Source organism: Euleptes europaea, chromosome 11 (assembly GCF_029931775.1).
Source record: "Euleptes europaea isolate rEulEur1 chromosome 11, rEulEur1.hap1, whole genome shotgun sequence".
NCBI classification, from domain to species: Eukaryota; Metazoa; Chordata; class Lepidosauria; order Squamata; family Sphaerodactylidae; genus Euleptes; species Euleptes europaea.
Genome location: NC_079322.1, coordinates 7,448,998 through 7,472,189, shown reverse-complemented (window position 1 = coordinate 7,472,189; position 23,192 = coordinate 7,448,998). Strand labels below are relative to the sequence as shown.

The following is a 23,192-nucleotide window of genomic DNA, read 5'->3' as shown; positions in this document are numbered from 1 at the left end:
TTGTTTTGGCCGAGAGAATAGAGCTTCTCCATCTTCTGCTTCCAATTATATAATCTATTTGATTTCTATACTGGCTGTCTGGTGATGTCCATGTATACAATCGTCTATTTGGTTGCCTGAAACATGTGTTTGCAATGAACAGATTGTTGTCTTCACAGAATTCTACGAGGCGTTCTCCTGCTTCATTCTGTGCTCCTAGCCCAAATCTGCCAACAACATTTGATTCTGCTTTGTTTCCTACTTTTGCGTTCCAATCACCTATGATTATCAGCATATCTTGTTTAGGTGTGTGATCAATTTCTTCCTGAACACTGGCATAAAAACTTTCAATTTCTTCCTCATCAGCATCTGTAGTTGGGGCATAAACTTGAAGGATGCTTATGTTGATAGGCTTTCCCTGAAGTCTGATTGATATTATTCGGTCAGACTTTGCATTATAGCTCCTGACTGCCTTTGCTACATCTTGCCTCACTATTAAAGCAACTCAGTTTCTTCTCTTTTTGTCATTCCCTGAATAAAACACTTTGTAATTTTCTGATTGAAAATGTCCTAATCCAGTCCACTTTAATTCACTTACTCCCAGGACTGAAATGTCCATGCGTTCCATTTCTTGTTTAACAATTTCAAGCTTACCCTGATTCATGCTTCTCACATTCCATGTTCCTATTATATGCGTCGAACAGCTTCGGACTTTCCTTTTGCATCTATTCATGTCAACCACTGAACGTCCTTTCGGCTTTAGTCCAATCGCATCATTAAGAACAGCGCTACTCGTACTTGTCCTCTGCTCTACCCCAGTAGCAGATTGAGTGCCATCCGACCTGGGGGTCCCATCTTCCAGCACTATATCTTTTTTCATTTTGGATTGTCTCATCATAGGGTTTTCAAGGTAAAGGTTGGTCAGAAGTGGTTTACCAGTGCCTTCTTCTGCGCAGTACTAACCAGAGTTAGCCGTAGTGGCACTGCCGTTGTCTAGGAAAGATCTTCCGCCAGTGTCACCTTCCACTACTGATGCTGCCCAGTAGCTAACCTTCAGGGATTCCTCTACCCCCATCCCCATTGGAACTGCCTGTTCTCTTCTGCGGATGTGGCCATTGATCCCTTAAGGGGGTGGATGCATCTTTGTCTGGTGTCTCAGCTGTGACCATTCCGTCTTGAGTGACTCTGCTAGGAGTTTAGTCTCTTGATAGAGTCTAGACCCCTTACGGTATTGCTCTCAGCTTCCCTGACACTCACAAACCCCCTCACCACGTTAAGGTGTGCATCCAGAAGGGGACCTAGCAACCATTAAAATCAACTCAAAAGATCAGCTGTCTTAGCAACCATATTGGACCTTATTTTCTTTGCGCCAGAGCATACAGGGAAGTCCTATAAGAAACAAACCCATCGGTGTCTTTTAACAAAAATACTAATTTCTCAGCACTAGGACAAATGTTAAGGCCAGAAACCAAACCAGCAAGAAACGTAGCCCTGGGTTCCACATAGAGAGCACATTCAAATAAGTAGTGGTATAAGTCCTCCAGAGCAGACATTCTACAGATACAAAAATGTTGGTCTTTTGGAATTCGGCAATAATGCCCGGTCAACTCAGCTGTTGGCATTGTTTGAAACCGTAGGGACGTAAAGGCTTCTCTAAGCTCTGGATTTGGTATATTGGCTAAATAAGAAGCTCTAAGATGGTCAGTTTTGAAAAGTTTAAACCAAGGAGCAGTTCCTGATTTCAGAATCTGTGTTCTGTCCATCAGGGCATCGAATTTGTAGACCCAATCTTTAAATTGGGAATAACCTGCTGATAGCCCTAAAAGGTCATCTGGAATTGAATACTGAAATAATATCTTATTTAAGAAGTTAAGGCATAGTGGATTTTTCGTTAGCATGATATTAAAAGATTGATTGCTAAACGATTTTGCTCTAGCTGTTCTGTCCCCCCCCCCCAATTTAAATACCACTAGGTGTACACGCTCCCTGAGTGAGGGAAGACCTATTTCAGCCCTCATCAGGGCAGCTGGAGTCCCCTTGGGGAGAGCCAAAATACGCCTGAGAAAGTAGTTTTGAATTGATTCTAAACTAATAAGAATGTCATCTTTCCAGCCCCATACTTCCACTCCATAAAGAAGGTGTGGTATGACCTTACTTTTGTATAGTTTTAGGACAGGGTCTATAAGGAAACCTCCCTTAGTGTAGAAAAAACGTAAAATGGACCCCACTATCCTTAATGCAGAGGCCCTAGCTGTTGCTAGGTGCACATTCCAATATAGGGTCTTCTTGAATGTGACTCCGAGCTACACTGCTTGATTGGGTTGCCAAGTGAGGGTGATCTGGCTGCAACATCTGTCACCCCATTGATTGCCAGGGTTGATTTGGCTGATCTGGCTGACTAGGCAGGTGTCCCCTCCCTCCCTCACCGCTCCATGTGAGTCCCTCCCGAAGCTGCGCTCTCGGTGGAAGAGGACAACCATCCCAGATAGAAGAAGTGTACCATTCTTCGGTTAAGGATATACAATAGCTGCGCTTCCCTGCTAGAACCTCCAAACAAGCGTGATATAGTGGCTGGAGCACTGGAGTAGGATCTGGGAGTCCCAGGTGCAGGTCCTCACTCCACCATGGACACTCATTGGGTGATTTTCGGACAGTCGATCTCTCTCTCTCAGCCTAACCCACCTTACAGGGTGGTGGTTGTGAGGACAACAGGGCAGATGTAAGCGGCTTCCTGGATCCCCGTTATGGAGAAAAGCAGGGTAGAAATACTTAAGTAAGAAATCTGCATTATGAGGCAACATCATATCAGCTGAGTTTAAATGTTGATTTACAAATTTTCCCTAAATCCATGGAGGGCTGGTTTTAAGAATTGATGATGGGCTCATTATGCCAAAGCAGTTCTGTCCTCCCAAGGAATTGTATGGGGAACAGCCATATCTGGGGAGGACACACTTGGATCTGAGCAAAGGCCGAAAGACCAGTAATGTTGGCTTTGCCTGCTGACTCGTTCCCCCACCAGTCATGATCCAGGCTAAGGATTCTTTAACTTCCTCCTCCCTGATATGATCAGCAGCCAGGCTTTGCCAGACCCCCCCACGCCCCAACACTCATTCAGTTCAGGGGCTCCTTAGCTCCCCTCTATATTTGCATAAGTAGCACCTGTAGCAAGTCCGGCATGGATGCATATTATCTCCTCCGTTTTATTCACCTGAGGCAGTGGTCGGCAAACTGCGGCTCCTGAGCCGCATGCGGCTCTTTGGCCCCTTGAGTGCAGCTCTGGGCTGCAGGATCGCGGCCGCCCACCCGAGAGAAGCCACCTTCCCCGGGTGCGGAGTGTGCGGGGGCGGGGGCTGGCTTCCTTCAGCGGAGGATCGGGGCTGTGCGGTGGAGGAGAGCCTGGTGTCCCTTCCCCACCCCGGCCGGACTCTGCGCGCACGCAGAAGTCCCGCAAAAGTTTTCCGCCTTTCCGCCAGCCCAGAGCCGCCGCCGCACCTGGGGGGGCGGGTCTTTGCAACGTGCTGGCCCAAGCACCGAGGAGAAGGAGGGAGGCCCTGATCCAGCACACACACACCCTCCCCCACCTTCCTCACCTGCAAACTCCAGCTCGTTGCCCTCGTGGCCTGCCCTTCCCGTCCACTGCTGGAGAACGCCAGTGAGAGGGGAGGGGGAGGACGCCCCTCTGCCTTCCTCCTCCTCTTCTTCCTCCTCCTCCTCGGAGGCCGAGGCGCTGAGGAGGGGCGGATGGCAGGCCGGCCGGGGAGGGAAGGAAGGAGCCCAGGCGGCGGGGAGGAGGAGGAGGAGGTCGGGGCCTGGGGGGGGGGGAAGCCTTGTTTGATTCATGCACATTTTCCCCATCCAGATTCTCAAAACTCTGCATGGGGGGTTATTGGCCATTTATGAATGGGAGGTTTTGCCTTGGATTTGCCACTCAGATGCACATTTTCCCCATCCAGATTCTCAAAACTCTGCATGGGGGGTTAGTGGCCATTTATGAATGGGAGGTTTTGCCTTGGATTTGCCACTCAGATGCACATTTTCCCCATCCAGATTCTCAAAACTCTGCATGGGGGGGTTAGTGGCCATTTATGTATGGGAGGTTTTGCCTTGGATTTGCCACTCAGATGCACATTTTCCCCATCCAGATTCTCAAAACTCAACAATAAGCCCCCCTGCAGAGTTTTGAGAATGCAGATGGGGAAAATGTACAGTGTTTGTCAGTCATTGTCATGATTTAATTTTATGGATACCTTACTTACAATTTAATTTTTATCAATAAATAAGATCTCTATTAAGTATGATATCAAGTTTTATTCAGTGTACCTATAGTTTAATTAAGACTTAAAACTTTAAGCTTTACCTATGTACCTACCTATATAGTTTAAGTTTAAGAAATTTGGCTCTCAAAAGAAATCTCAATCGTTGTACTGTTGATATTTGGCTCTGTTGACTAATGAGTTTGCCGACCACTGACCTGAGGTACAAAACGGGCCTGGCTTCAAGAGTGCTTGCACTGCATGGGAGAAAGCAGCTAGCAGACAAGATGTAGGTGTCTTTGGTGGGTGGGGTGGGTGGGGTCTTTGCTGGGAGCTACATGGGAAACCTCTAGGGCAGGGATCCTCAGTGTGGTGCCCGTGGGCATCATGGCACCCACTCACACTTTTCTTGGTGCCCCCTGGGGCCAAGTGGGGCTCTTACCCAGCAGGGCTTCTGATTGGCCACTGAAGATTTGATCCGCTATGCCGATTAAAAAACCACGGTTTCAGTTGCCGCTGCCATCTCAGTGTTTTCTGCTTTCTCACCCCTCTTACCCAGTGTATTTTTAAATCGCCCCTCTTCTCCTCTGCACTTGGGCTTCCTCTGTATGTGTGGTTCTGCTTCCTGCAGCAGCCATTTTGTGGTTGCGCCCACCACCCTGGGTCAAAATTCCAAAGGTGCCTACAGGCTGAAAAAGGTTGGGGACCCCTGCTTTAGGAGCTGGATTGGGGCTCCAGTTGTCCAGTTTCCTATCCTCATCTTTCACAGCTCACTGTTTCAACTCTGTGGGTCTGTGACCAGTCCCCATCTTTGCCTGCAAGAGATAACCTTTTTCTGTTTGCATAGTCTAGCCGTACTCACTCTGTGGCTCACAGAGAGCCACATTCACAATTACTATCAATAACAAGGCCCAGATTTTCATTTACCTGAGCCTCAGGGAACCTCACCGCTTACCCTGTTTCTCTGGCAGCAGTATTTCAAGGTGGAAACTGTCTGCCAACCAAATGTCCTACTTAGCAATGGACTTGGCCACTTCCCTGAAGTGTGGGGCAGGGGCCACATTGGGGAACAGTGCTTAGAAGAGCCACATGTGGTGCACTGAGGGAATATGACTGGTGTTGTTCTTTATCCACTGATGAAGGAAAACAGTCAGGAATCCAGATTTTGCCTGGGTTGGTTCATTTTTTCCCCCAGCTTGTAATGTAATTTTCCTCTTGAAATAATAAATAAATCAGTGATTGGGTTGCATGAGTTATTGTCCCAGGGCAGTAGACTGTGTAAATTGGCCCAAAGTTGGATTTTTCAAGGGTATTCCCACTGGATTGAGATGCAAAATACATATTACTGCATTTATTTTTGATGGTTCTACAAAATATCACAACCTTGCCTGGGAATGAATAGCTAATGATCTTACTGCCTACCTAAATAATAATTCTGTAATTAGCATGCTTGTATTCACCGGCATGGCAGGACTGCAGGCATTGGCAACTGAAGAACAACTTGATTAAGGTGGTATAATTGAGAGGATACTGATTTGCATTACAAAGAAATGTTATCATTAAAAATATATTTGCAACAGAAATACGACATTTAAGCATTGTGGTACTAACCGAAAGTTCACCCTGCAATTTTAATTGCTTTTTATTTCTTTATTTATTTGATCAGTTAATTACATTGACACCTTTTATGTGGCTTTTCCCCATCTTCTTTTTTCTTTTTCTTTTTTGAATAGTGTATGAGGAAATGGGCTGATGGTCCACACGCCTATCTGGAAGCCGACTTTCCTTTGTGATATATTTTGCAGTGCTTTAATGAATGTCAATATTATTAAAGCTTTTTTTATGAAAGCCTCCTAGTGTGGGTCACAGTCCCACATCAGCGTGAAAATTGAGGTCGAAGCCATTGACTACTCAGACGCATTTAAAATATATTCCATTTAATAAAAAGATTTTTAGCTGCCTGGCTGTTTAAGGTAAAATGTAATAGGAAATATTATCAAGGCAGTCACATATTTTTCTTAAGTGTAAATAACACATTACTCTTGTGCTATGAGTGCAGCACTTAATTCACAGGCTCACCCTTGGAAAACGGAGAGACCAGGTTCAATCCAAAATATTCATGATACAGAAATATATCTGCTGAAGGCGAAGAAATGCAAATGAAGCAGATTTACATAAAATAACTGATTCTTGGGGCAGAATTCCTAGTTTTGTTGAAAAAACGCAGCTTAGGGTCATGTGTATTCTACACTTTAAAAAGATGGTATTGAAAATTTTGCAGCATGGTATTCCAGGTTCTGGGGTAAGAAAAGCTGGATCCTGCAACATGTATGAATTATTTAAATTAAGCAAATGTACATGACCCACAGGAGCCCTGTGGTGCAGAGTGGTAAGCTGCAGTACTGCAGTCCAAGCTCTGCTCACGACCTGAGTTTGATCCCGACAAAAGTTGGTTTCAGGTAGCCGGCTCAAGGTTGACTCAGCCTTCCATTCTTCCGAGGTTGGTAAAATGAGTACCCAGCTTGCTGGGGGTAAAGGGAAGTTGACTGGGGAAGGCTTTGGCAAACCACCCCGTAAACAAAGTCTGCCTAGTAAACGTTGGGATGTGACGTCACCCCATGGGTCAGGAATGACCCAGTGCTTGCACAGGGGACCTTTACCTTTACATGACCCACCGTGCAATCCTAAACAGTTACATCCTTCTAAATCCATTAAAATCATTAAGGTTTAGGCATAACACTGCTTAGGATAGAGCTGCCAGACAAAGGCAGATCTTATTTATAGTGCAGTGGTTCCAATAAGATATAAAGCATTCTACCACAGAGAAGCACAAAAGTCACCAACTTCTTTGGTGCTCACATTCATAGTAAGACTTCTCTGCTGTCAAATGAAACTTCTCTGCAGATATCAAAACTGCCCATCTTGCAAACTGTTCTTCCATAAGGAGTTTTATATTAGTTTTTGCAGTACAGCTTATCCTCAATCCTGTATTGTGGTTCAGCGAGTTTCCCATAATAATTGTATGTTTAATGTCAATTTATGTATTTAAAATATTTTTAGCCTCCACTATAAGCACGGGGTTTCTGAGGTGACTTCCAGGCACAGTCATTAGTTGTTGATAAAGCATCAGTGAAACCCAGCTTCAGCAACATCTGCCACAAACAAATGTTCACATCTCCAGAACTGTTTCCTACAGAATTAATAGGATGAACAGTGAAATCAAGATGAAATGTCCATGATAAAATCATAAAAATAAATTTATGATCAAACCATGGCAGGGAGAAGGAAAGCGGCACATGAACCATCGGAGGTCCACAAGACCAAGAAAGGTTGAAAAAGGGAGAGTGGTTACTCAGTAAGGGAGAGCTTACCAGTAAGCTGGGTATTTGACGAGAGTTCCAAAATCAAGCCATCACCACTGTGGTTATCGACCCAAACTCAGATGGCAGAAGCATACAGCATAGGGTCTCTGTAGAAGATTTTAATTATCTAACAGATTTATAATGGAGCAAGTACATCTTTAAATATGCCAATCCATAGTGCCAGAAAGGTAAGCCAGCAGTTTAAATGGTGCCTAGAAACTCCCCTCCCCCCAACAGGTGAGATATGTACTCTCAAGCTCATTGTTGTGCTGCAGGCAGAGAGCGAGGGACGGAGGCTCAAAGCGTAGTCTGGGAAGCAGTCCGAGGTCCTACACGGTTCAGGTAGAGTCCAACATACCAATACAGACAAGGGCAGTTAAAGGCATAAGTCAGGGTCAGTCCAAAAAGTCAGGATACCAGGAATCTGAAGTATAGCAGGGAGGTAAGGCTGATCCATATGGAGGTTGGTGACGAGTTGCTTGTACAACAGCCAAGCCTACTTGATGACTTAAGTAGGCCTGGGGGGGGGGAACCAGCTGTTGCTTGTTATCCCATTCATTGCCTGGTGAAACTCATTAATCTTATCACTGTCAGCAGGGAGTGCTCCTCGCTGGGTCTGCAGTCTAGCACTCCTTCTTTGCTCATGTAGCTGTGCCCTTAGTCTCCTGAGCCTCTGCTCCAGCGACTTTGGGGGGCTGTCTGGTGGCACTGCATGTGGCTAGACCTTTGACACAGGTGAGTCTCCTGTCCTAGGAGGCTGTAGACCTGGGGAGGACCCGTCTGCCTGAGGATGCTCTGCCTGTGACTGCTCAGCCTGCTGCTCCTCTCTTTCATAGGCTTCGGCTTCAAGGTCTTCGTCATCTGTGGAAGCCCCAGCAGGATGACCCATGATACTCATACTAGCGAGCAATCTTATTTCTGTGTTTTGAACTTGATATTTTCAGACCATTTTCAAAGGCAACCTAGCGTAGCAGTAAATCTAACATAGATGCGATCAAAGTAGTGGACGGAATGTGCTTCTTAAGGAATGGCACAGCTGGCATCCCAGCCAAAATTTGGCTGAAGGAGCTACATGCTGCAGAGAAGATCCACAGTTCCATGCAAACCTGGATCTAACAACATGCCTCTTCTGGGAACCTGCTCCTTCTGGGTCAGGACAAGCTATGCAGAACAGACTGACTGTCAATTTCTGATTACCTATATTATTGACTATCTGCACTTTGGTTTCTGGCCTAAGCTTTCAGTCCATTACCACACTGAGATGCTTGTTCAGGACATGTTTCATCCGACCCAGCTGAACATGAGAAGGAGAGTTGGGCGTCATCAGCACACCAATGACTCTTCACTCCCAATCTCATCTGCTGAGGCACCTGCACAATACCTCAGTAGCTAATGTAAAGAGCCCTCTTGCCCTTCTGAGTCCCTGAGATTCTGTAGGAATATTTTTCCAGACCTGTCCATCTTTCCTAACTTTCCCCCTTGGCTCTTCCTCCTCCACCATTTCTTCATGAATAAGGATGATAACCTTTGTCCATGAAAAGCCATCTCTTTTCCTATCACTGTACCTGTAAGGGTGGGGGGAGGCTGTGCATTTGACTCTAGGGAATTCCACAAAGGCAAGACTGAGACCGACTTAAAGCCGAAGGGGACAGGCTGCCACCCCCTGAATTAGTAGTCAATAAGGATGCAGGCAGGAGGGGGCTGGGGCAGTGGAGCCTGCTGGGACAGGGCCTCACTCACCTTAACAGGCCCACCTCCACTTAGGGTTTCCAGCCTCCAAGTGAGACCTGGAGATCTGGAATTACAACTGATCTACAGACTACACAGAGCGGTTCCCCTGGAGAAAATGGCTACTCTGCAGGATGGACTCTGTGGCATTATACCTTGCTGAGGTCCCTCTCCAAGGCTCCACCCCCAAATCTCCAGGAATTTCCCAACCTGGAGCTAGCAACCCTACTCTTCACTGATTCCTGCTGCCATTTACCTTTTGCCAGTCTGTGCAATTCCCATCTTTGTCTGCCCTACTTTGTTTTGCCTATGCAGACCTCCACTGGCCAAAAGAGGACAGTTGTTGGATACCAAGTTCCCTCTTTTCTGTAAAGATCTCAATTCTTGTCACTGCCTTTATGACTGAATTAATCCTTTCCGAATACATTCATCCAGGCTAAAATCATCAATGGGCTTTGGTATCTATTTCGTAAGCTGGACATATTCGTTATCTTGGAAGACCCAGATCACACACAAGATTATTGGGACAAATGTGCACAATCAAAATTAATCAGAGGTATGGACGGCTTTGCCTGAAGAGTTTAGAAACTCTTATATGAATACAAAGCACATTTGTAAATAATGTTACAGCGAGGCTGGCTTTTAGCAATGTAATAAGCCAAGGGGCCCAATCCAGAAAAAGCAGAACGTGTCTCATTAACATCAAAAGGAAAAGGTAATTATGTTGACTGACAGTGGGACTTAGGCAGAGCTACTTTTCTCTGAATTGGGGAAGCAGAGCTTACTGAATGAGGGGGGAGGTTTAACTTTGGCTCTCACTAATTCTGGGTAATGACTTGGGTGTTGGCCTTGAATGTCCATGTATTCTGTCTGTGCCCCTATTCCTTACCTTACCTTCTTTACTTTCTGTGGCGATAATTTTTTGTATTGAATATTAGTTTATATTAAATGGGTTTGGGTTAAGAAAAACCAATTTTATTAATCTGTAGCTTATATTAATCTGTAACTTAGAAGCCATAGGAAGACCTGACTTTTAGTTGTCCCTAGTTCCAATTAGGACTCTGACCTAAAGGGTCATAGGAAATTGCATTGCTTAGAGCTAGTCACCCACAGCACATTAAGTGCTCCAAATCGTTCAGAGGAGCAAGGCCATTTAGGGGGAGATTGTTTTGGTACATTGACTGATGGACAGAACAATCAGTTATCAGACCCAGACACTGAAAGAATTATTATGGAACACGAGATTTTCCAAACAACTTATAGCCATGATTTGTGAATACTCATATCCTGAAGATAATTCACAGTGAAGAAGTGAGCTGTGGCTCACGAAAGCTCATACCCTACCAGAAAATATTTTTGTTAGTCTTTAAGGTGCTACTGGACTCATATCCTGAAGAATTTGGCGGGGGGGGGGGGCTTTTTGAGACCTCCTCACGGTCCAGCCTATAAAAAGGCTGTCCAAATGTCCAGTCCTTTGTCCTTCCCAGAGAGAAACCATTCTGTCTCTCCTTTGGAATGACCCAGAGCAGCTCTGATTGTCTGTCTGTCTGTCTGTCTGTGTATCAGTCTCTATGTGGGGTGTTGTTAAATCTGTTTAAGTATTATTCTTCTCTTTGCCTTACAACCTTTTGTAAGTTTAATAAACCTATATGCTTTACTGCTATATGTGTGTGGTCTGAAACTGTCCTAAGCACATGGTTTGTGTTTCCCTATTACATCCTCTGACTCTGCTTTGGTAAGAGGCAGGCAGAGAGGGCCATGCACAACGAACTCAAATTTTCTACAGTGGGTAGCCGTGTTAGTCTGTTTGCAGTAGTCAAAAAGGGCAAGAGTCCAGTAGCACCTTAAAGACTAACAAAAATATTTTCTGGTAGGGTATGAGCTTTCTTCCCTGGAGCAAATTTCCTGCCTTAACGTGCCAAAGATTTTGTCAGCACCAGTCTTCCCTTGGAGGATAGCAGGGGTTTCCAGATTAAACAGGGTACTTACCCAGGCAATATGCAAACCACATGATTGCAGAACACTGATGAATGGAATCATCTTTTTGCTTTATCTGACAGTTCATGTTTGTGCTGATGAGTTGTGGGCCCATTCAGTGTGCAAACCAGTGGTTGCTTGGGGCACCAAAGAGGCAGAAGGTGGCATGTGGGAGAAGGCAAGCGGGATTTCTTGAACCAGTTGTGACCTCCCTGATCCACGGCATTGCTGCCAGGCTCTAGGGCTTTGTAGCCCATATTAGTCTACCACAGTGGCACAGAAGGAGGCAAGTGAGTTCCCTACCACCACCACGCCATGGTCACCAGAATCCAAGATAAGCTCCAGAGGAGTTCTGCAGCCCACCTTGGAGCCATGGATGAGGGTGCTTGGGACTGCCAAATGTTGATCCCGCCCTGCACACAACAGTGTGAAATGTCAAATGCCCATTCCTGAAGGGGGTGTGTGCCGGCGTAGGCCAAGGGCTGGGCGGTGCCCGCAGTCCTCAGATGTGCGGGAGGTATCTAGCCCCTTTCGGAGCAGGCAACAAAGATTATGCTATCTACCAAGGTCAGAAGTCAGAGGCGTCGTCAAAGCAGGCAGGAGTCCACGGCCGGAAAGATCATTCATGAGCGGTAGCAGGAACACAGAGAAACTGCACGGTTGCTTCCGCAAAGTGAAAGCATGCCTGCACTGCCTTTATCAGTCAGTGCACTTCCAAGCTAGGCTTCATCCTCAAATGACTCAGCACCAGTTCTCTGTCTGCTTAGCCTCTCCAAGCGAGCACTTCTCCTTTTACCCTGCAAAATCACACGCTGCCGAGTCCTGATATGCCTATCAGGTTCAGGTGAGCTTGGAGGGCTGCCATTTTCAGCTTCCGCTGCAGGGGTTGGGGGAAGAGTAGCATCTGTCTGCCCTTGTTCCATCTCTCTGCCTAGCTGTGGTTCCTGCTGAGTTGTTTCAGGCTCCTGTGCTACTGACTGCAATGGAGGTACTGAAGGCCTAGAGGCAACCTGTTCCTCCACTTCAGCTTCAGAGTCCTCCGAGTCCTCAGCTCCCAAGGCAGGGCCCATGACAGGGGGGTAGCTCCGCGGCAGCCAGGAGGGGCGCAGTCATGCCGCCTCCACAGACGCTTCATAGCCACTGTGGAGAAAATAAAAGTATTTATCAAAAAATAGAAAAAGGGGGATGCCCCATTGAAAAGAATGAGGCTACGCCACAAAACAGGTGGCATAGCCTTGCTGCAGCTCAAGGGGGCGTTCCCGGGTCCAGAGGGGTTAGGAAGCTGCCTAAAGGCAGCTCCGCCCCCAGGAACACCCCCCACTCCAGCACCAGCTGCCTCTTCCAGGATTTCTCTCCTGGCTTGGCTGCGCTAGTGGCATAGGCGGGTGCAACTCTGTGGCACCCAGGTGCCAGTGTGTGTCCCACCCGGGATGGCATAAGTGCCTGTTATCCCAGATTAAACAGGTACTTACGCTGGCATGGTAAGAAAAGTGTGTGTGTGTGTGTGTGTGTGTGTGTGTGTGTGTAAAGTGCCATCAAGTCGCAGCCAACTAATGGCGACCCCATAAGTAGCCATAAGGATTTTCAAGGCAAGAGATTTGGCAGAGGTGGTTTGCCCTTGCCTGCCTCTGCTTAGCAACCCTGGACTTCCTTGGTGGTCTCCCATCCAAGTACTAACCAGGGCCGACACTGCTTAGTAGCTGAGATCTGGCATGATCGGGCTAGCGTGGGCCATCCAGGTCAGGGCAAAGCCAAAGTAAAGGCAACAAGTATATCTTACATGAAAAGGACCTTCAGAACAAGGCATATGACAAAATCCTGAAATCCAGGAAGTTCCAGAATAATATGCATTCATCTCATTGAAGAGGTGGAGAGAAAACTAAAGAAGAGAATTATTGGTTGCTCAAGTATGTGATGTTGTCTTATATATGCATTTAGAAGCATAAAAGTTTGATGCACATAAATTTTGCATTGCAAATACTGCAAAATGAAAAAGGTAAATTTTAAACATTCATAACTTTAGCACAGCAGCAGATTTTAGGCTAGGCACATTCTAGGACTTTCCTCCAGACTGTATAAATAAAAGAGTATTTAATCTTAAATGCAATGAATACTTTAGCTGACACTGGAATCCAATGGAATTTTTAACTGTTCATGTGTCTCTAGTTAAAATGCACTGTGACAGCATTCTCTTTGTAGTTTTCTGACTCAGAGAGAAAGCCAAAATAGACTGAAGTCTATTTAATGGAGTTTACTCCGAGGAAAGTGTTCTTAGGTTGGCACTGTGAGTCAGCCAACCTTTCTGCTGACCTCATTGCTATGAGCTTCTAAAAAATATCTCTCCAAAAGTATCGGCATAGAGGTTCCTCCAGCTATGTTGACACTAGAAAGCTAATGCTGTGCTACAGTTTTTTGCATCCTTCGTTGAAATTTTTTTGATCAACTCAACATCATTTTTACTAAAAGAAAGAAAAAAATTGCAGGTTCCTGGTATGTTTGACAGGAAAAATGGGTGAATGCTAAAGGACAGGAGGGAAATAAGAACTTTTTTTTTTTTTTTTGCCACTGCCTCAGTTTATTTTGCAGAGGTATTGTGGGTAGTGCAGATGTCCTTCATGTGTGTCTCTGGGCAGTTCCTCATTCTCATTTTCTTTGCTTTTAAATTCCTTTTTCTTTGGGGGAAGGGGGTCCAGTTCCATGCATGTTTTGCTCCCTCTACTGGTCAATTCAATATGACACAGGTTTAAGTCCAGTGTATCTCAGTTTAGATTTAAACTGCAGGTATCAATGGCAGACTTGGCCTGGATAACCCAGGCTAGCCTGATGTCGTCAGATCTCAAAAGCTAAGCAGGATCAACCCTGGCAAGTATTTGATGGGAATCCAAGGAATTCCAGGGTTGTGACGTGGAGGCAAGCAATGGCAAACCACTCTGAATGTCTCTTGCCTTGAAAACCCCTCCAGGGGTCACCATAAGTCAGATGTGACTTGATGGTGGCAGAACAATTTTTTTGTGTTATAGCGAATTGACCACTAGAGGGAGTAAAATGTGCAGAACTGAACACCCCCGAAGAAACAGGAACTTAGAAGCGAGGAAAATGAGAATGTGAAACAGCCCTCTGTAGTGTGTTCTTTTTGGTATGGAATAATTAGGCATCTGTCCAAGATAGTCGGGGATAGACAGATACCACCTTTCTCAGAGTCTTAGTAAGGGCAACAGGTGGAGAAACTTGGAATGTCTGCCATAGTGCTCTAAAGTCCACAACCATTCTTAACCTGCCCCCAGTTTTACCAGTCCTTTCCCATGGGGATTTAGGGGATTATTGGCACAGTAAAGGACATGGCAGGGAGTGGAAAGATGAACCCTCTGGGAAAGGGAACAAGGGTGTGTAAGGAAGTGTTGGGTTGAGGTTGTGGGAGGAAGTGAAGAGTCATGGTTGTGTGTGATGGTTGACCTTCTGAGGCATGTGTACATAAATGGATGGGACTGTTTGCTTGCTGGGGTGCTGAAATCTGTGTCTCCTATCACCTATACCTCAGAGGAAAGGAGCTTTTATCCATGTCTATGTGCTTTTACTCACAAAGGCTCATTTAATGAACGGGAGCTAAACATTGTCTATAACAGTGGTCGGCAAACTCATTAGTCAACAGAACCAAATATCAACAGTACAACGATTGAGATTTCTTTTGAGAGCCAAATTTCTTAAACTTAAACTATATAGGTAGGTACACTATTAACTTAATAAACTTTAATTAAAGTTTTAAGTCTTAATTAAACTATAGGTACACTGAATAAAACTTGATATACTTAATAGAGATCTTATTTATTGATAAAAATTAAATTGTAAGTAAGGTATCCATAAAATTAAATCATGACAATGACTGACAAACACTACATTTTCCCCATCTGCATTCTCAAAACTCTACAGGGGGGCTTATTGTTGAGTTTTGAGAATCTGGATGGGGAAAATGTGCATCTGAGTGGCAAATCCAAGGCAAAACCTCCCATACATAAATGGCCACTAACCCCCCATGCAGAGTTTTGAGAATCTGGATGGGGAAAATGTGCATCTGAGTGGCAAATCCAAGGCAAAACCTCCCATTCATAAATGGCCAATAACCCCCCATACAGAGTTTTGAGAATCTGGATGGGGAAAATGTGCATGAATCAAACATGGCCTCCTCCCCCCGGGCCCCGACCTCCTCCTCCTCCTCGCCACCCCCGCCTGGGCTCCTTCCTTCCTTCCCTCCCCGGCCGGCCTGCCCTCCGCCCCTCCTCAGCGCCTCGGCCTCCGAGGAGGAGGAGGAAAAGGAGGAGGAGGAGGAAGGCGGAGGGGCGTCCTCCCCCTCCCCTCTTGCTGGCGTTCTCCAGCGGCGGAAGGGAAGGGCAGGCCATGAGGGCGACGCGCTGGAGTTTGCAGGTGAGGAAGGTGGGGGAGGGTGTGTGTGTGCTGGATTGGGGCCTCCCTCCTCTCCCCGGTGCTCGGGCCAGCATGTTGCAAAGGCCCGCCCCCCCCAGGCGCGGCGGTGGCGGCTCTGGGCTGGCGGAAAGGCGGAAAACGTTTGCGGGACTTCTGCGTGCGCGCAGAGCCCGGCCGGGGTGGGGAAGGGACGCCAGGCTCTCCTCCGCCGTGCCGCGCAGCCCCGATCCTCCGCTGAAGGAAGCCAGCCCCCCCTGCGCCCTCCGCGCCTGGGGAAGGTGGCTTCTCTCGGGTGGGCGGCCGCGATCCTGCAGCCGAGAGCCGCACTCAAGGGGCCAAAGAGCTGTATGCGGCTCGGGAGCCGCGGTTTGCCGACCACTGGTCTATAAGAACTGAGGACTGCGTATGTAAGAGAGACAGAGATCTCTGAGCCACACTCTTGGTGAGTTCTCGCTCTTTCTGAGACAGAGAGAGAACCTGAAGCAAACGAAGACTCTTTTCATAGATCTATATGGCCATCTTGGGATCTGGAGCGACACCATCACTATTTGGTACAATCTCTTCTTGCTTTAAAGTGGTATCATCCAAACCACAACAATGAATCCTAGTGTGTTGGTTAGAAACAAAAAGTCTTGGACCCAATCTGCTCAGAATTTTCTCTTCATCCTCTTCATTGGTCTTGCGCAGCTCACATGAACACATGAAGCTGCCTTGTACTGAGTCAGACCCTTGGTCCATCAAAGTCAGTATTGTCTACTCAGATCAGCAGTGGCTTTCCAGGGTCTCAGGCCGAGGTCTTTCACATCACCTACTAGCCTAGTCCCTTTAACTGGAGATGCTGGGGATTGAACATGGGACCTTCTGCGTGCCAAACAGATGCTCTACCACTGAGCCACAGCCCCTCCCCAACAGCTCCTGTTCAGTTCAGTGGAGCTGGTGTCAGAGAATTTCCTAGGTTTTTTTTTACCAAGGGTCCACTTTGTGCTAGAATATACCAAGTGTATCGAAGTAAATGGTGCAATTTTAGAAGAAAGGGTTTACAAAGATGAAAAGCTAACAAAGGGAGACCGCATATTTTACCGTTGCAGTGAAAAGGTAAGTTACTATCCCATCCCATCTTGTCCTGCCCAGCTTGTTGTAACGAGAGCTTTACCTTTGATTTACTAATTAAAGCCTCTAGAAACCCAACATAGATGCCTCCAATGTTCACCTGCTACTCAGATGATTTAAACAAAGGACTGATTTTCAGCCATGAACTGCCCTTCCTTTGTGTTCAGCATCTATGCCAGGGATCCCCAACCTTTTTTGAGCCTGTGGGCAGATTTGGAACTCTCTGCCACACCGTAATGGGCACAGCCACAAAATGGCTGCCACAAGAGGTGGAGGTGAAGCCAGCCACAACATGGCTGCCACAATTCAATCATATTGTGGTGGCAGCTACTGTCAAAGCAACATTTTTTAAAAAATCTGCACAGCCAATTGAATCTGCAGTGACCCATAGCCACTCCTGGCCCTGCCTGCTTTCTAAAGACATTTGGCGGGAACTATGGCACCCATGGGCACCGTGTTGGGGACCCCTGATCTATGCTCTTTAGTAAAGAGCTTCATTGAATACATGAGATGCAATGTATCTGATTAAGTGAGTTTTAACTCAGGAAACCTTATGCTGGAATCAGTATAAGTAGCTTTTAAGGTTCCAGCGGGCTCGTGTTTTATGTTAAGAGCCAACGTGTTCTTCCTTCTTGTCTCCATGTCAGGTTGCACAGTGGCCCGTTGGAAACCAAGGCTTGCTGTATGACCGGAGCTGGATGGTTGTGAATCAGAATGGGGTGTGCATTACGCAGAAGCAGGAGCCAAGACTGTGTCTCATACAACCCCTGATTGACCTGGAGAAAAGCACAATGACCATCAAGGCAGAAGGTTAGAGAGCTACGGCGCTTTCTATACTTTGCCAAGAGACCGTTACAATGAAACTTTCGGCTATGTGATGGTAAAAAACAAAAAGTTCTGAAAGGCTCTTTAGCCATCCTTGACAAAATCACTAATGGTATATCTGTATATCTAATCACTAATGGTATATCTGTGTTATGGTAATAGCACCCTGGGAACTAGGGTTGCCAACCTCCAGGTACTAGCTGGAAATCTCCCTCTATTACAACTGATCTCCAGCCAATAGAGGTCAGTACACTGGCAGAGAAAATGGCAGCTTTGGCTATTGGTCTCTATGGCATTGAAGTCCCTCCCCAAACCCCTTCCTCCTCAGGCTCCGCCCCCAAAATCTGCCACCAGTGGTGAAGAGGGACCTTGCAACCCTACTGGGAACTGCAGCTCTGTGAGGGGCGGCAAGAGTTCTCGGGGAGAATTCTGAGCGCTTTCACCAGAGTACGGTTGCCAGGATTCTTTGGCAGGGCGCAACCTGGGGAGAAACATTTAAAAGAAAAATAAGGTCTTGGGTACTTACAGGAAGTTCTGACCATAGAATTCCTGACAATTCCTAGAGCCACCTGGAAGTGACAAGGGTACCTCTAGCAACCAGTAGAAACTCTATGGCAGGGGTGTCAAACTCATTTGTTACAAGGGCCGGATATGACATAAATGTCATTTGGTCAGGCCAGGCCATGTGTACCATAAAATTTAATGCCAGGCACCAGAGATACAAACTTTATAGAAGACACAGGCAAAGCTAATGAATTATATTATTTTTTACTTTATTTTTCAAACATACTTAAAACAATAACCCTCACAGTATTTTCTTTTATTTAGCAGTCTTTTATCATTGACATGGGGGGGGGGCAGTTGCCTCAGCTGGTCAGCCCACTGCCGGCTCGCCAACCCAGACTGGGACCGTGTGTATGTGTGGCTGCCTCGACTGGCTTGCAGGCCGGACAAGAGCTCTCAAGGGGACTTACGTTTGACACCCCTGGTCTATGGTAATCTTATGGTAATCTTACCATAGAGTGTCTGGTGGTTGGGAATGTCCAGAGAGCTACTAAGTTTTGAAAAGAGATGTCCATTAACAGTTAACTGCACTTTTCTAATCTGTTTCATAGTTAAGCTACAATGCTGAACTATATTTTGCTTTTCCCCGTGGCCTGCCATTTTAACTCTGTTTGTGTGCCATTATTATTAATAATATATAGTCTTTTCCTTTGAGTGACTGGATCCAAACAAGTTAAGCCCTATCTAGCCCACTCCTAACGCCAGTCATGCTGCCATGCCGGTTCAGCTGGTCAATATGCTATGCTGCAGAGAAAAGAAATTTTGTAAAAGACCTAAACCCAAATAACGACACCCACCAAACATGGAGTGGCAGCCAGCAATGCCCATTCCATCTGCCATATCTCGAAAGAGCCCACCACCATGGATGGAAACAGCTCACAGGAGTGCTTGTCTACCTCTGTGACATCAGCCACCCGCAGGACAGAACAGGGGAAGAAATGAAGGCCACACAGCACCCTCCACGGTGTACCCGATGGTGTCAGTGTGCACAACATGAGCCACGTGGTTACTGGGAGTTCTGAAATGTGTGTGTGTGTGAATCCCCTTCTGTAAGAAGCAGACATGAATGGAAGGAAGCACAGGCTGTTGGTCTCTAAGGTGCTACTTGACTTGAATCTAGCATGACCCTTCCCAGACAAGGGTTGCCAACTCTGGGTTGGAAAATACCGGAAGATTTTGGGGAGGGACCTCAGTATGGTACAATGGCATACCCTTCAAAGTGGCCATTTTTTCCAATGGTGCTGAGCCCTGTCATCTGGAGATCATGTGTAATATCGGGAGATCTTCAGGCCCTTCATGGAGGTGGGCAACTCTAGTTCCAGCCCCATGGGGGGGGGGGGGGGAATGATGCCACTAGAAATTCATGGTACTTTTTGCAAGTCAAGATGGACAGAGACGCAAGCACAAGAGAACCCTTCCTGATAGTGGAGTGGGGGGATAGTTGGGGACAGAATTTGCAGAGAGCAGATGGCTTGGTGGAATTTGCATTAGGTTGCTGCCGAGGAAATAAAGTTCACACAGAGCCTTTTTATCTTAGGAAACAAATAGGGAGTCCTTCATTATAAGGAACTCCATTCTAGACAGGATAGAGTAGAGATAGCATTGTAAACTGACTAACTAAACTAGTATGGATGAAGATGGAAGAAAGCATGTCCTGCTCTCATAGTTGCAAGATGGAGAGAGAGACAATGTTAGCCGGAAGGACGATTCGCTGAAGGTGGCAATCTAGACATCAAAAGGGTAGCATCCGAGCAGTAGAAAGAAAGGGATAACAGGTCCTGACCTATCTGTCACTCTGGCTCTCAATAGTCGCCAAGGCTAAGAGACAGCACAAAGTCCTTCACTTCCAACAGCAGGAAACAGAATCTAGCAGTCTCATTTCCACCAGGGATGGAGAGAAAGCAAAACTAATCATTTGGCTGCCAGACAAGAACCCTAGCATTCTGCCATCCACACAGTTTACAGGGCACACCTGTAAACTGGACGCATCATGGGGTGTGTAGAATCCTCCACAGCCGCTAGTGGTCATCTGGGCAGTCTTACACCCCTCTGTCCTCGAAATCATAGTAAATGCTTCCCTGCAGTGTCCCAGTTAAGTGAGTAGATCTGAATTTCAGGAGAGGATTTTTCCATTAACCATTGGTGAGTTCCTTCCCCCCCCTTTCCCAACCTGTATACACATATGTATGTATCAGTTCCTCTTATTTGCTATTGCTAGAGAGAATAATGAATGTGCAGTCAATCCCATGGAGTTCAGTCAGGTTCATTTCACTTTTCTCACAGTTTGCATACCCTTTTTGTTCTCCATTTCATTTTTAAGTTTGAATGCTCTTCAGAAATGGGGGGCACAAGGGTCCAGAGGGAATATTTGTCCAGGGGACTGTGGGCTGTGGTGACCCTCAGCAGCTCCATTCCTGACATCCAGATGTGCAGAGGGCAGCTGTGCTTACTTGAGTGACTGTGGTCATGAACACACACCTCAATTGCTCCATATATTTTGAAGCTTACCCTCGACATTCAAAGTGGATTCAGGGACCGCGTCTCAGTGATCCCTAGCGCAAATGAAACTTTTGTCATTTGGTGTCAGATACTGTTCTTATTTTCCCGTAGTATGTGTGATGCAACCTTAAATGTTGAGCCCCAAGTGAGCCTGAATACTACATTTCCCCATTTTCACAAATGCTAGGCTGAAACAGTTTTCTGGTTTACTATTTAACTCGTCAAAGTGGGTTACTGTCTAAGGTCTTTTATGCATAGCTGTTTCACTCACCATCACCCCTCCGAGGATTTTGGGTCTTTGTGTTGATTATGCATGCCATTTCCGACCGTCATCGGTCACCTCGCTCTCCCCCTGCCTTTCCCTGCGTTTTGTCTGTGTTTTCAAATTCGAGATAAAACAGGTCTCTGAAAACGCAAGTAAAATGCGGGGAAACACAGGGGGAGAGCGGGGTAACCTCTGATGGTCGGAAACAGCATACATACCGTATATACTCGCGTATAAGACGAGTTTTTCAGCCCAAAAAAAGGGCTGAAAAAGCCGGCCTCGGCTTATATGCGGGTTAACACGGTAGGGGAGGGAGGGAGGAGCCGGCTCCCCTTGGCCAGGAGCGCCCTGGAGGGGCCTCCTGTGGCCGAGGGAAGGCCGCGCCTCCACCGCCGCCGGGCGCAACCGGCTCCCCTTGGCCAAGAGCGCCCTGGAGGGGCCTCCTGTGGCCCAGGGAAGGCCGCGCCGCCGCCGCCGGGCACACCCGGCTCCCCTTGGCCAAGAGCGCCCTGGAGGGGCCTCCTGTGGCTGAGGGAAGGCTGTGCCTCCGCCGCCGCCAGGCGCACCCGGCTCCCCCCGGCTAGGAGCGCCCTGGAGGGGTCTCCTGTGGCCGAGGGAAGGCCGCACCGCCGCCAGGCGCACCTGGCTCCCCTTGGCCAGGAGCACCCGCCGCCGCAGCCTTCGCCGGGCCTGGAGAGGCCTAGGAGCGGCCTGCGGGGCCTCCTGGGCCGCGGGGGGGGGGCCCTGCTGCCGCCGCCTGCCTGCGCACCTGGAAAAGGTAAGCCTGCGGGGGGGGGGTTATGTGCCGACCCTCAGCTTATATGCGGGTGCCTAATTTTTCCCCATTTTTGGGGAGAAATTAGGCACCTCAGCTTATACGCGGGTCGGCTTATACACGGGTATATACGGTAATCAACACAAAGACCCAAAGTCCTCGGAGGGGTGACGGTGAGTGAAACAGCCATGCTTAAAAGACCTAACTTAATCTAAATGTGCAATTTTCTGTTTCTCATCTTGCAGAAGTTTTAAAGAAAAAAATACGATTTATTCTATAATGCTATTTTTATCAGATACGGTGTGAACAAGGCAAATCAGGGATATCATTTATGGAGGGGAAACTATACACACACACCGATATTTCAGAGGACAAGTGATTAATTCAGAGGGACCACCTACATAATCTCTGGGCTCCTGAATGGTAGCTTACCCTCGATCACTGTTGTTATAAACAATTCAGTGGGCCAAAGCTTGAGATTTGTACAGCCACCCTTAGCTTCAGAAAAAGCTATTACTGTAAGTTACAAATCAAATCACAGCAAATGTTTTTAAGATACATGGCTTTTTTTTCTTTGTAATTTCAGGATCCTGTTTATCTTTCAGTTTTGCCGACATCTGGGCTTTGTTGCCATCCTAGGATGTTCAAGAACAGCCTTAGGACGTCACTATTAAACTCTTAGAAGTCGAGAGAGATGCCTTCATTGTGCCTGATTCTTTTCTCAAAATAGGCATAATTAAACCACGAATATAAAATTCAGTTAATGTCTTAACGTTTTCCCTCAATCAGCACCATTGAGGACAGGCTCTTGGGAACGTGCCCAGTCGTACTCTTTCTGACATGTACTGAAATTGTTTGACCCACACCCACCCACCCCGCCCTCGTGACACATACTCTCTCTTTGGAGATATCAAGGTCTACAGTTTGTGGTGTGCAAATGGTTCAAGCAGTTAATTTGCCCTTTTCAATTAGTAACATCCTGAAATCACTCGCATTTCCCCCCTTAACTCATTAACCAATGCAGTATTTACATTCCCTCTGTTCATTTAATTCCAGATGGGAAAATTATAGCTGACGCTGTTGGAGTTGATTCCCCCCCGCCCCATTCTGTTGAACTCTGCGAAAAAATCTGTGTGAACATTGAAAAAAAAACCTTTATTCATAGCTTTGCGTTCTACGTGCTTCTGATCTTGCCTAGTGATTCCCCCTCATGTCTTAAAGGATTTCTATTTCCCATCTCTGAATATGTGTTTATTACCCCAGTTTCTATCTTCTGCAGCCTGGGTTTAATAGCAGCCTGCCCGTCTTCTCAAGGATGGGTGGTGTCAGAGCTGTGATCAGGCGGTCTTTCAAAAGCTGCAGCCACAATGGCTCCAGTGCGTTTGTGCCAATCCCAGTGTGTGAGATACTCAGGGAATAAAGTTACTAAAAGCTGA

The 23,192-nt window shown here is 46.7% G+C and overlaps 1 protein-coding gene across 1 annotated transcript in view; it reads left to right on the top strand.

Moving 5' to 3' along the window:
* The window catches only part of MOCOS (molybdenum cofactor sulfurase), a 185,756-nt gene that overhangs the window by 133,151 nt on the left and 29,413 nt on the right, over positions 1-23,192 (top strand). Inside the window, exon 9 of the mRNA XM_056857260.1 lies at positions 17,476-17,638. Within this exon, the coding sequence (XP_056713238.1) occupies positions 17,476-17,638 (163 nt within the window). The remainder of the gene's footprint in view (positions 1-17,475; positions 17,639-23,192) is intronic.